The sequence below is a fragment of the Mytilus trossulus genome, chromosome 13 (genome assembly GCF_036588685.1).
Source record: "Mytilus trossulus isolate FHL-02 chromosome 13, PNRI_Mtr1.1.1.hap1, whole genome shotgun sequence".
NCBI lineage: Eukaryota > Metazoa > Mollusca > Bivalvia > Mytilida > Mytilidae > Mytilus > Mytilus trossulus.
In genome coordinates this window covers 60,122,308-60,136,775 of record NC_086385.1, presented here as the reverse complement: position 1 = coordinate 60,136,775, position 14,468 = coordinate 60,122,308, and the positions used below count along the sequence as shown (strand labels likewise).

The 14,468-nt window shown below is 32.1% G+C and overlaps 1 protein-coding gene across 1 annotated transcript; it reads right to left on the bottom strand.

The window, feature by feature from the left end:
* Positions 1-300: 300 nt before the first annotated feature.
* On the bottom strand, positions 301-14,316 carry LOC134695401 (Golgi reassembly-stacking protein 2-like). Its single transcript, XM_063556638.1, has 11 exons — positions 14,138-14,316; positions 11,126-11,206; positions 9,919-10,076; positions 9,111-9,156; positions 8,328-8,414; positions 5,306-5,436; positions 4,393-4,528; positions 3,661-3,733; positions 2,915-3,034; positions 1,540-1,668; positions 301-1,103 (listed from the first exon to the last, which is right to left on the bottom strand). The coding sequence occupies exons 1-11, from the start codon at positions 14,198-14,200 to the stop codon at positions 871-873; spliced, it is 1,257 nt and encodes a 418-aa protein (XP_063412708.1). The 5' UTR covers positions 14,201-14,316; the 3' UTR covers positions 301-870.
* Positions 14,317-14,468: the final 152 nt, after the last annotated feature.

The following is a 14,468-nucleotide window of genomic DNA, read 5'->3' as shown; positions in this document are numbered from 1 at the left end:
ATAAGTTAAAACAGATGTTTTAATAACATTCCTAACAGAAATATATAATTTTGTCATATTATCGCTACAAAGGTTGAAGAGGGAAATGTGTCGACTTCTAAATAAATTACTACGTTTCCATTAAACCCAATCTTCATTCTAAGTGTTTCTTAATGAAATACTTTATGAATTCCCTTCTGATCCAAGGGGAATGACAGGGGTTATAGCTAAGATTGCTACATATGGTGATCAACACTAACCACCAATCAATAACCCAGTCTATGGAAAATACGTACAATTGCATGCATATAAACCCATATGTAGTTAAATAGATGTTTTTATTACATGTCATAATGTCAAACACACCTTCATATACATACTAACCAAACACACCAATATACAATCACTCAAGTCTTTTCTAGAGATCAAATATAGCATTTCACATATTTTCAAGTTGGTTTTTTTTATGGAAGAAGTACATTTTTATGTAAAATAATGTCTGTCGCATCTGCAGAATAATTTAGTAATATTTAAAACACAGTTTTGGTTTTTATTTCCTTATGTCTTTTGTAAGATGTGAAACACATCTGCCATAAGCTCACATAATATGTGAACATACACAATATTTCACATAATAGTAAACAATGGTTACAAATTTCTAATATCTTGCTTCTCAGTTATAACAAAATAAATCCATAATTTTAGTGAAATGACCGTTCAAAATGAAATATATTATGCAAAAAATATCAATTTTTTTTCTTCTGTGGTCCCAAATTTAGCCGAAATCCTGAAAAAAATCAGTTTTCTTTCTTTCTTCTTTCCTTCCTATTGTACATGAATATAAATTTGAAGCACGATGCACATATAAATATAAATTGACACAAATTAGCACTATGATGTAGCTGCTGCTTCAGCCACAGGAACATTTTGTCCAGTAGCTGCCACCGTGGACTGTGCCACATCACTTCCTAACGTATTGCCACCAGCAGATCCTGCATCGTTGGGTAACGTAGAGTAACCTTGAGATGTTGTTGGTAGAGTAAAGTTTGTAGGCATGTTAGGTAACGGTGCTGGGGCTGGCATGGGGAAACCCGCCGGTAATGTTACACCACTGGCTGTTCCTCCTACAAATGAATCAAAGTGCAAAAGTACTGTAAAGGCAGTTAAGTCAAGTGTTCACTCTTATATATACAAAACCAAGTAATCATAACTTAAGTATGAGGAAAAATACACAAAAGTCTACTTTAAAGTAAGAAAAATGTATTCCTTTCTATAACGATAAATCAATAACATATGCACAATGAATTTTATCTATAGATCAGAAATAAGAAAAGCCTTAAAACAAAATTTATCAAGCATTACTAACTACTATTCATATTTTATTTTTATTTTTAATGGATAGCAGTTCCTTGATATTTTTTATTTTCACATGATTGTAGACATTTTGACATAGCATTGATATCTGTTTAATTTTTAAGTTTTAATTTAGCTCCAGTTATACATGACCAAAAGATATTCATTAATCTAAATTCAGTTTATATGGTTACAAGAATAGAATACCTGGTAATGTACTTGAAAACGATGAAAGGGGAGGTAACTGCCCTGGCGGCATCCCCGCTATAGAGATAGGTGTTGTTAATGGTGGCATCGACATATTCCCTAAATTAGGCATGGTTGGTAGTGGAAAATCTGAAATATCAAAATAACTTCATTTACAAAAGAGTACAATGCAAATAAGTACCATAAATATTTTAACAGTAAAATTCCTTTAATTAAGGAAATTGTCCATTTATAGACATCCTAGGTAGGAGTGTAAAACTTTTTTCAATACCACCAATGTAAAGTTTAATTAAATAAATATTAGCCAATTTTAGTATATTTGTATTTGCAGACAACAAACATCAAGCAAAGATATAGGTGACAAGAGTATAAGAACATTATATTGACTCAAAATTAATACACTGGTGACCCAGATAAATGTCTCACCTGAATTAGATTTTGAAAGCGAAATGCAAATGGTGAAATTAAAATAACAATACTTTAACATGTAAAATATTCATGACATTCAAAGTAAATGAGCCATGACTAAACTTACAAATCAGATATTTACCCCAAACATGCCAAACCTAAAAATATGAGGTCAAGATGAGATTATGCCTATTTCATGAAATAGATGCACAACTAACTGTTCAGTTTAGTAAAGGTTGTAATTAAACTCTACCCACTTGATTTTGAGGTCAAGGTCAGATTGAACTTACTTGATGGAATGGCTGCACCACTTGCTGTAAAGTTGGGGAAAGGTTGTAATGGAACCCCGCCCACTGGATTTGAGGTCAAGGTCAAATTATACTTACTTGATGGAATGGCTGCACCACTTACTGTAAAGTTGGGGAAGGGTTGTAATGGAACCCGGCCACTTGATTTGAGGTCAAGGTCAGATTATACTTACTTGATGGAATGGCTGCACCACTTACTGTAAAGTTTGGGAAAGGTTGTAATGGAACCCGCCCACTTGATTTTCAGGTCAAGGTCATATTATACTTACTTGATGGAATGGCTGCACCACTTGCTGTAAAGTTGGGGAAGGGTTGTAATGGAACACCGCCCACTTGATTTTGAGGTCAAGGTCAGATTATACGCACTTGATGGAATGGCTATACCACTTGCTGTAAAGTTGGGGAAGGGTTGTAACAGAACCATGCCCACTTTATTATGAGGTCAAGGTCAGATCATACTTACTTGATGGAATGGGGCTGCACCACTCGCTGTAAAGTTCGGGAAAGGTTGTAACAGAATCCCGCCCACTTGATTTTGAGGTCAAGGTCAGATTAAACTTACTTGATGGAATGGCTGCACCACTTGCTGTAAAGTTGGGGAAAGGTTGTAATGGAACCCCGCCCACTTGATTTTCAGGTCAAGGTCATATTATACTTACTTGATGGAATGGCTGCACCACTTGCTGTAAAGTTGGGGAAAGGTTGTAAGGGAACCCCGCCCATTTGATTTTGACCGGCTGTTCCTACAGATGTTGGTAACACAGGTATTGTTGGTGTTCCTAGAAATAAACAAACATAATTGTCCAAACATTTATTTTTAAGAAATTATATTTGAAATAAATAAAATCTATTGCTTTCATGCTATTCACCATCAATATTTCTCAATATTTTTTTTAAATTAAGTTTGTTTGAATTTGTTGAAGATAGAGATGATTTTCAATGGAGATTTCAATTAGCTGTAATCGACATTTACCAGACTTCATTTTAGATATAAGAGAACCTGTCAACTGCTATAGTACTAAAACAATTCAATTGTAAATAAAAGTATGTAACTAAATAAAATGCTTTGCCAGGTGCAGCCTAATATGACGGCAGGGGTTGAACCATGAACAGTTGGTACAATTTGGACATAATATTCTACCTTGATACTGTCTGAATTTGGATTGTGATTGAATTTACAATTTAAAGGTGACTGACACAAAAAATATCTTAAAAATTTGAAATTGGTTTGGCAGTCGTATCACAACCAAACAATTCAATAGTAAGTAAAGTATGAAGCACTTTCAAAACAATTCTTTCATCATTATAAACATGTAGCTTAAACCAGCTTTATTATAAAAATACCCTTTGTCGAAGAACAATATTTACCTGTATTTAATGATATATTTTTATCCCAGATATTTACCTGTATTTAATGATATATTTGTTATCCCAGCTGTTAGATCTGTACCTTGCAAAGGTGAACTTGATAAATTTACCTGAAATAGACCAAATAAATGAATAACATCAAATCAATATGGTTCAATATCAACCTTTTCTCCCATTATGATGAAATGCTGGAATGGACCAGAATATATATCAACCTTTAAAACAAAATGCAAAGAATATGTAATTTTTATATAGCATGTATGGTATAAATGTCTAAGTCCATAAAAATTTACAAAAAGGATATAGGAGTTTTCTAGGAGTATAATATCCCTCAATGCACATTGTGAGTCTAAAATAATACCAGTCAAGGCAGTAAGAGTTGTGCTTAGGAGAGAATATTACAAAACTTTTGCAACATTAAAATCAGAAAATATAATTATCTCCCCTTTAACATGTTTCATTGTTTACATCCTCGTAATCGTATAGTATTCTACAATTGTGTAAATTTTCATTAATACCCATTTAATCTTTGAGTTGTGCTTTGGATAGCTAGATGATAATTATTTAAGAAAGTAAATTGGATTATCTCCCTTTTAATATGTTGAATTAATTATATCCCTCTCTGAACATTCTGGTGTAGCCATGGAACTTCTAAAATTGCTGAAAAACTCAATTAGAAGTGGCACAAACATAACTTGTACAGATAAACTGTAAAAGGGAATGAATGGTCTGCTTTTAATCAAATTGTTGTATACTTTTAAAAGTTTACCTCAGCAAAACCATCTGGTGTTTTCTGTGGATTAGGTACTATTACTGCTTCATTTAAAGATTTTAGAGGATTTGAACTTGGAAACTGTCGTTTAGGTATTCTGTGTAAATATCCATATCCGATCCCACAACCAAGGCTGAAAAAGATGTCAAATAATTAATTTATTAAACAAATAATACAATGTTATTTTCAGTTTTTAATTTCATTCATAAACATGATAAAGTTTTCTTGCAGCACTTTAAATGTTCTACATAAGCATGACAAGATTCAAATTAAAATAAATACATCTTTATTTGGAGATAACTGTATTATATGTTAAGCTCTGACAACATCAATTTCTGATTTGATGGTTGCAAATTAAGTTTTCTGGCGACACAAATATTGTAATCTCTTTTCTAATGGAACTTAAAGAAAACAACATATCATAAGGAACATGTGTACTAAGTTTTAAGTTGACTGGACTTCAACATCATCAAAAACTACCTCGACCACAAATTTAAACCTCAAGCGGGACAGACAGATGGACGAAAAGACCAACAACCGTACAGACCAGAAAACATAATGCCCATAAATGGGGCATAAAAACATCTCGACTATTTGATAGGTCTTTTAGAAAGCCATAGTAACATGTCAAGGTGATGTGACGTTACATAAAGCGTGGTATATAATAACTGTCAAGCATGTCAAGTGTGCAGTATTTACAACATCCTGGTCACGGCACCATAATATCATAGAGTGGATGATAGGAATAAAAGATGTCTTGACTATTTGATAGATATTTAAGAAAGCCATAGTAACACATCAAGGTGACATGACTTTACATAAAGTGTCGCACATAGTAAACATCAAGTGTGCGGTACTTACAACAATCACTGTAAGCATTGTACACATATAACTTTTATACTCAACCTACCTTCCCTCGCCTCCCCAAGCTCCATTAGGTGTAATTGTAACTTCCCTACATGCATCACTGTCTGTGTTGTACACATATAATCTCAATGGCTTCCCTTCATGGTTTTCTATCAGGGTGAATAAATCCTCTGTCTGTAAAAAAAGTATAAACATGAAGAAAATTAAATAAGATGACTATTGCTTAGGTCTAAATTAATGTAAAATAATGTCAATAGCATTTCTTGACACCTTCACTTTGAAATGATGAACTGTTGTTGAAGATTTGCAGCCATCAATTGGGGAATTGATAGTCTAAAATGATCACTGCCAACAATTTTTGTGACCATAAAATAACTCTTTAACTTCAGTACTTTTATTCCTATTCTCAATGTTACAAAAATAGGATAATACATTCATATAATGGTTTCATTTAACATGTTGAAAGTATCAAGATTGCAGTTTCTGTCTGATTCTCAAACTTGTCTGATACAATGTAGCTATTTTCTAAAAATATCATTTTTATATAATCATCATAATCAAAGTGTAGCAGAAAAGTCAATAAGGAAATACTACCACATATTCTTATTTATATATATTTCAGTACCTCCACTCTGCAGACATAAGGTATACTGTCTGTGAGTTGGCACACCATAGCATCAGATTTTAATGATTTGGGTGGTACAAAAGATGGTTTTTGAGTATGTGAGCTGGATATGTTTCCAGTGAATGTATTCTACAAACAGATTGATAAGGTGTATCATTGTTTGTTTTGATTATGTTTATGTTTGTATAAAGGAAGCTTGAGAAACAAACAAAAAACTAACTCATTGAGGAACATATCAATTATTGTCATCCAACTTATTTATAGCCAGTCATTTTTTTTCACAACTTTAGCATGTAGAAAAATAATGTGATTAAAAATCGTCTTGTATGTCAATGTATACATGGTATATTTGTTGAACTTGGATTTTTCCTTTTTGACTATATCTAGCATGTCTAGTAAATTAGAAAATTGTGAAAATTTATTGCTGTGAAATAGAGGAGAAAAGGTAAAAGTAGAATTAATCATCTTCAAAATTAAATTGTTTCACTGTACATTAAATATACTAAAATAATTTAAAATATATAAATATTACTATTAAGGTGGTACCTAACACTACAGGGAGATAACTCTGTAAAATCAGCAGAACGTTTTAATGACATTGTGTTGTTAAGGAATATTAAGCCTCTCAATGATCAAAATATGTTTTTGTCGAACTGCTATATAACCAGTGTAATTTTTCTGATTAAACGGTTGGTTAAAATTTTTTGAAATTTTTATAGTTTTGTCATAGGGTCAAAGTAAATACTTAGTCAAAATTTTAAGAAAATTAAACGAGCAAAATTAATTTTAGTTCAGGTGTTGGGTACCACCTTAAAGCTATGTCAATATAAAAAAAATATGAGCTTTATACAATGATAAATGAAAGGATATGTGTAACTAGCTATAGTCATTAAAGTGTGGAGTGACACTGAAACCAAAACAGGAATTGTATGGACACATTTCGTGACAAATATTATTCCAAAAAGAAGATCTTCTGAGTTGTTGTCATTTATCTTTTTCTACACTTTGGTAGTTTTTCATTTTATATAAAGTGCAAGTGAAATTCTAATATAAAAATATAAAAAAAATAATTTATCATAATTTGGTTTTTTAAAAATTAAACACATTTTAACAATAACTATATGTTAAAACAGAAAATCCTATTGATATTGTTTCTTCTGAGAGAATCATATACATGATAAAACCAAATCTAAAAATAGGCATTTCACATCTAGTAGTATAATTTCAGCTCAAACTGCTATGTAAAGATATTCAAAGATATATCTAAAGCAAATCCTAGTCCACCCGAGTGTCTATATCATATAATAAAGTCAATTTCTACTGATCAGGATTCATTATAACATCAAATATTGATAAAAATATGCAGTAAAGAAAAGTTCCATTAAATTCATACAGAGTTATTTCCCCTTATTTTGATATGTATAGAACATCTATCCATATATCTATATCTATACAACAAATACATAAAGATTACATGCATATCTTCATACATGAATTAATTCAATAAAGTGCTGGATTAAAATTTCACTCAGCTTACATTTATCATGGATTGTGTTTTGTTCATATATTAACAGCATAATAAATATATTTATTGCTATTTTGTGCATTTTTCCTTTGAACTTTTTTTTGTGATAATTTTCATATTATGCTACTTGCTTGAGATGGAAAACTGTCGTTAGAAACTAAAAATGCACGAGCGAAATTGACGACGTCGTCATAGGTAAAACAGCGATAAAAAGATTATCAGTGTTCATCTCAACTCGATTGCCTTTCTCGTTGAGAAGATCACCTTTAATCTATAAATATATATGTTTTAATTTGAGCATAGATTAGATAAATATTATCTCTACTGCATGACTTCTACATCTAAAATTCAATATGCAAAACTTTTTTCCAATTCATTTGGCTGATCAAGAAAATTTTTACTCCTCAGAATACAGTTTCACTGGCCTTAGGTTGAAAGGGCTCACTGTAAATCATGCAGGCTATTTTTATTCAAATAATCAGAATGATAAAACATTATTTTTGGCGGTACTTGTGATTATATAAGTTTTTAATGGCCAAAAGTCAAAATTAAGTTGTTATATATATGATTTAGATACTCATTGGACAGGTTGTGTTATAAATAGTACACTATGTATTTTTTTGTTATGGTTGCATTGTTACCTTTCTGTCATTATCATTAAATAGTACCGGGGGAAACTACAATCATAAAAATAAGGGACATTAACTAGGAAATACACATCTCAGTTAAAAAAAGGTGGAGAAGTTACCTCTTATTCATTTTATGCATCAAATTTAGGCTGCAGCTAGTAATCAAAATATTTTTAGAAGTAAGTTTTAGTAATGAAATGTTTTAAACTTTTCCCAATTCTGTGAGATTTGTACATATTTCAAAGGTCTAAGTTAGAGATACAATAAGACCTATAGAATTAATTACCTCATGTAATACTGAATCTGCTCCAATGATATAATCTGTATGTGATTTGAGTCCTGCCAAATCGGCTGGTGAATTTGGATTAACTTCCTACAAATAACAATCAGAATGATGTTCTCATATCAAATACAGATAATCACAGAAAATAAACCATACTTATATCATTCTTTTTTTGGATGAAACACGTCTTCTGATTGGCTGACGTTATTTTGTTATGAGCCCATAAACATAATTTAGCCATGTGATCGTGACGTCATCAACGTTTTTTCATGGTTTTCTACAGTTTAAAAGGAATTTAGAATTAAATTGTAAGAAATGACCATGATGACTGTAATATGTTTTCTGTCTATTCGAAATAACTTAAAAAATTTGATGCACACTGATAAATAACCTGCTATGCGCGTTATTCAGTGTGCACCAATTTTTTTATGTTAGTTCTTCATAGACAGAAAAAATATAACAGTCATTCCTTAAATAGTTCTTTCAAACCATCAATTTTGCTAGAAATGTTAATAAAATATGACTTTTTTCTTTTTGTTAGTTAATTTTTGTGTTGCATGTCATTCTAATGAGTAAAACCCATTCCTACTGGTATTTAGTTTAATCTTAAGTTGTGCTATTAAACATTTTTTTAGGGTCATAAATCATGCCATTAATATCTTTTTTTTAATTGTTTCACTTCATATAAAAAAAAATGATGAAAAATTCATTCATTGGCAGTCATGCCACATGATCCACATCACATATTTCTTAGATCTATTTGATATATCAATAATTTCTACCTACCAACACATGCCACACATTCTCATTGGCTCCTTCAAATGAACAGAATCTGAAATAAAATTAAACAATATAGTCATCCTCTTAAACCAAATGTGCTATTATCATAACTATGTCATTTAGGAATTCACAGGGAATATATGTGAGAAAATTTCCAAGGAAATAAGTTCATTATCACTGAACTAGAATATATATTTGTTTAGGGGCCAGCTAAAGGACTCTGGTTGCGGGAATTTCTTGCTGCATTGAAGACCTGTTTGTGACCTTCTGCTGTTGTCTGCTCTTTGGTCGGGTTGTTGTCTCTTTGACACATTCCCCATTTCCTTTCTCAATTTAAGATTTCAAATATGTTTGCTAATGAAAAAGTATGTTCTCAGTTTACTGATTTTATACATCTATGTCTTTTCTATTTTTTTTCTAAAATGTGAGTATTAAATGGTAAAGAGTGTATTCATTAAACATAACATTGTAAAATGCATTGCAGATCTGACATCTGTTTTGTCCGTAATTGTAGTTCTATTGTTCAACTGTGATTATGGACAAAGGGAGATAACTCTAATTTCAAATATTTATTTCTCCAGAACAGATCTATTCTAAATTCATACACATTATGCCAGCATATTAAACATAATAACCTTCAGCAGTAGAATACTTTTTTCAATTTTCTATTGATTGAATTTGATTCTATTGACCAGTAGTACTAGTATAATTTATACATGTCTGGTTTAACATACCAGTGGTCTATTTGAAAACTATAATTCATTGTAATTCTGCATCAAAACCACTGTATTTTCATACAAAATACAACTCTTACCTGATACTAACACCAAGAAGTCCTTCACCACCCCAGTTATGACTAGGTATAATTGTGGCTTCTCTAACTGACTGGGTTTTACTGCTGTACACAACCATTTTAACTTCTTTCTCAATATTTGCTCTCAATAAACTTTTCAATGTATCGTCATCTTGATTCTGTAATGTAAATTGTTTAAAATGTAGCACTCCTCTAACAGCTCCAGAAATAAATGGGGAATGTGTCTATGGGATACATATGATAGACACCTGACTTACATATAATGTTATAAAGGGACATAACTTAACAGTAAAAGTGAGGCTACCAAACTTCATACTTGATCTGAGTTTTGTGGTAGTGAGCATATTGTATTAAAATTGAGAATGGAAATGGGGAAAGTGTCAAAGAGACAACAGCCTGACCATAGAACAGACAACAGCAGAAGGTCACCAACAGGTCTTCAATGCAGCGAGAAATTCCAGCACCTGGAGGCGTCCTTCAGCTGGCCCCGAATGTATTTCTTAATATTTAGTTAAGGCAAACTCCAGTTAGGGAAAGAAAACAAAAAGTTTAGCAAAATTTCCATTAGTAAAGGGGCATAACTCTAGAATGGTAAAAGTGACATTACCCAAAATCAAACTTGATCTGTTGGGTTTTTTGGTGGTAATAAGCATTGTGTATAAGTTTCATTACATTTGGTTATTGAAAACTAAATCTACAGAACATAAACTAATCTGGAAAGAAGTAAATACATTAGGGCCCTTACAATGCAATTTTCCATAAATATCTAATGTTTCCAAAGAGCATAACTAATTTTAAAACCATTGAGCCTCACTAATTTTCCCACTTGTCCAAGACACAGCTGATATAAATTTTATAAAAATATGGCAAGAATTGTACATGTGAGGGTGAGCACCAACAAGACTGAACGTATGGACGCCTTGCAATTCTATGTCCCATTTAACCATTGCAGTGGGGACAAAAATCTACATGATTTCCATTTATAATTTTTTTTCTCTGTCCTTTTTGTATTTAAGCTATTTAACAAAGCAATCAAATTTACTTGACAAGCTGCTAGTACTGAATAATTTGTGAATAGGAAAGATATACATAGAAAATATAAGTGAAGCCAGATCAAATTATATAAATCGTCATTTTTTTCTATCAAAGCACTTTGCTAATACTACATGTACATTTTATGTACATGATGTAATCACTCTATACCCACCAGTCTTGTATTTCCAATAGCAACAATGAAGTCAAAGAAAGCCTCTAACCCTGCTTTATGTCCAGGGGATCCTGGTTGTACCTTCAAAATAAAATAGCAAAAATTAAGTCAAAGAAAGTCTCTAACCCTGCCTTACAATGTATGTCCAGGGGATCCTGGTTGTACCTACAAAATAAGATTACTAAAATGAAAATTGGCAGGTTATAAAGTACTATAAGACTTTCCCTTCTTGATGTTAGTGATTCAGTAATGTATCCTGTGTACAGTGGATCTGCACCTGGATCATGTGTTTCTTATGAAAACCATGAACATTAAAACTGAATGCATGTTCTTTTTGTATTATATCATCTAATCAAAGGAATCAATCTTGTACCAGTTGATGTGTAAAATCTACATCATGTAATCCTAGGGTCACACATGTAATATACATGTACACTGTAACAAGCATGTACATGAATGCATAGTTAACTGATTGTAACATGTGATGATGTGTTTGAAATAGTTAAACTGAAATTTATCTGATGCTGATCATGATTTTCACAAATCTAATAGGGTTGCTTAATTGCATTTTAAATTTATGAGAAAACATGAAAAGATTGATTGATTGCTGATTGCTTAACATGATACAGTGGCAAATATTTCATGCATATTCAGGCAATCATATGATTAGATATTCTTAAAATAAGCAAACATATTTACATTTATAGATAGAACATTTAGACACAATGCAATAAATTCAATAATTGATAAGTGACCAGAGTTGTCTTTCAAACTTTTCATAAGTGGTATGTCATGTATGTGTAGTTTTTTAAACAGGTCTGAGTAGTCTTTTATTAAGACAGGTTCAACTTCAAGTTATCTTAAACATGTTTAAAAGTGGCTTGAGTTGTCTTTAATTCTAAGTTTCATGTATTCATGGGCATATTTTCAATACTATTGTGAACCTAAACTAAACATATGTCCAACCATTGAAATTACCAAACAAATTCAACTTTAGGGAGAGGACAACGCTTATTTTGTGCAAAAAAAAATTGTATTTTGGAAGAATGTCTTCAAATTGGAAACCTTTCATTATATACTCATAGCTGAGCTACACATGACACTTGTTGATTTCATTGTACAAAATGAAACAACTGTCATGATGTATGTCTTAACTATTTAGACAAACCTCAGAAAAACAACAACTTCCCCAAAACAGGTCATCAGTAACAAGCAGAAGAGGGTTTAGAAATTTTGATAGATTATAGTTTACTTTTTAAACATGTTAAAACACAAATTAAAATCATATAATTTCTTTGTTTGAACATGTTGAAGTGTTAACAATGGATTAATCATGTTTCTTTGAAAAATTTAATGGAATTGAATTATTGACGCCATACAACAATCAACTTAACATGGTGGCAAGAGATATTTGTATTATGAAGTTAAAATATTAGGTGAATCCTTGTGATAAAATTAAATGGGGAATGTGTCAAAGAGACAACAATCCGACCATAGAACAGACAACAGCAGAAGGTCACCAATAGGTCTTCAATGCAGCGAGAAACTCACCCGCACTTGGAGATGTTTAATAATGGCTTAAAAAGACCAGATCCCGAAATCCTGAGGTCATGAAAATCGTAAAAAGAAATTCCTAGATCCCGAAAGGGTCAATCTGAAATCCCGACCTTAAAAACACCCGATCCAGTAGTCCAAATATTTAGGACGTCTTTAAAGGCTATTATATTTTTTTTCGACGCCTTACTTCCACGTCATAATGTCAAACTTATATTTTCAGTTGGACTTTGAGAAGGCATGGAAGGAATTTACTGCTTTTGTAAACATTTAAAAACATTTAGCTGATTTAACCTCAAGATGCTTCATTTTAGGAGTATATAATATATTTTTTAACCAAACTCGGTACATTTTGACGGACCTGAATTTCCAGATAATGTAAAACAAAGGTTCCGGAAATTCGGGTCTGTCAAATTTTACCAAGTTTGGTGTAAAACTTATTTTATAATCTCCTAAAAGTAAATCAGATAAACGTTTTAAAAAATGCAGTCGACATGTTTCAGCTTTGGATGGAATTATTATTATTTTTGTAGGCATTATTGGAAATATTTTGCACAAACAAACACATAAAAGTAAGAATTTTTATATATGGAATTTTGTCCAAATTGGGTCTTTAAGTTGAGGGTAAAACATGCTCTCAAAGTCCAACAGAAAATGGTGGCTTCAGCATTATGACGTCGAAGCAAGGCGTCAAAGAAAAAAAAAATTATAGTATTTCAAGACGTCATAATTTTTTGGGTCGAAGTAAGAGGGGGGATAGGAGGGTCCTGATCCCGAAATCCCAGGCTTAAAAACATGAAATCCTGAAGTCCAGAATTAAAATAAAGTAAATCCCGACATCCCAAAATCCAAACCAAAGAATTCCCGAATCCTGAAAGGGTCAGTCCCAAAATCCCAAGCTTAAAAACACCTGACCCCGGAGTCCCGATAAAGGCCCTATAAGGCGTCAAAGAAAAAAATATAATAGCCTTTCAAGATGTCATAATTATTTGGACAACTGATCCCGGGGTCCCAATAAAGGTCCTATCCCCCCTCACTACATGTATCATGGTATAGGAAGACATCCAAGCAAGCAATCAGAATTAGCTCTCGAAGTCACATAATCATTTTGAATAAACGAGATCAAGTCACCTAAAAGCTTCTTCAGGTGAAGTGTTTGTGTGCAATCAATAGTTAATTTCTTGGTGTAAACACAGCCATATTTTTCAATACTGTGATATCTGTCCGATCACGAAAAAGGCAGATAATTTCAACTTTCGGAAGCCGCAGTGCCAGTGGTGTTTTTGTGCAGAAGTTACGTCGCGTAGAGGAATAAAATTATTATATTGGCAACACGTCGTAGCTACGCACTACTCCTGTTATTGTTAACAACAAGTTTAATGTCATGCATGTTTTGTGGATGGTTTTATTAGGGATTTTCATTAGTTCTAAAAATTGACATCACTTTCAAAGTTATACCCTTAGAACATGGTAGCCCTCTGTCCCTCCACCTGGAATCTCTGTACTAAAGGCTGCACCCATTGACTCGGTTTCTCAAATAAATTTAGAAGCCGGTTGACGTTATAAACAAGATGGCCTCGACGTGGCATTCATTGCATTCTGGGTAAACTTACTTCCGGTATCTAAATCTTGGACCGACTCCGGTACGGAATAAATATTTTCCGACAAAGAAAAGTAACACACAAATCAATCAAATCAAGTCAAATTTAAGTAAGGAAGTATTATAAAGTAAGTCAAATTTATTTCAAGTCGGTAAAAGCTTCTTCTTCTTCTTCTTCTTCTTCTATAT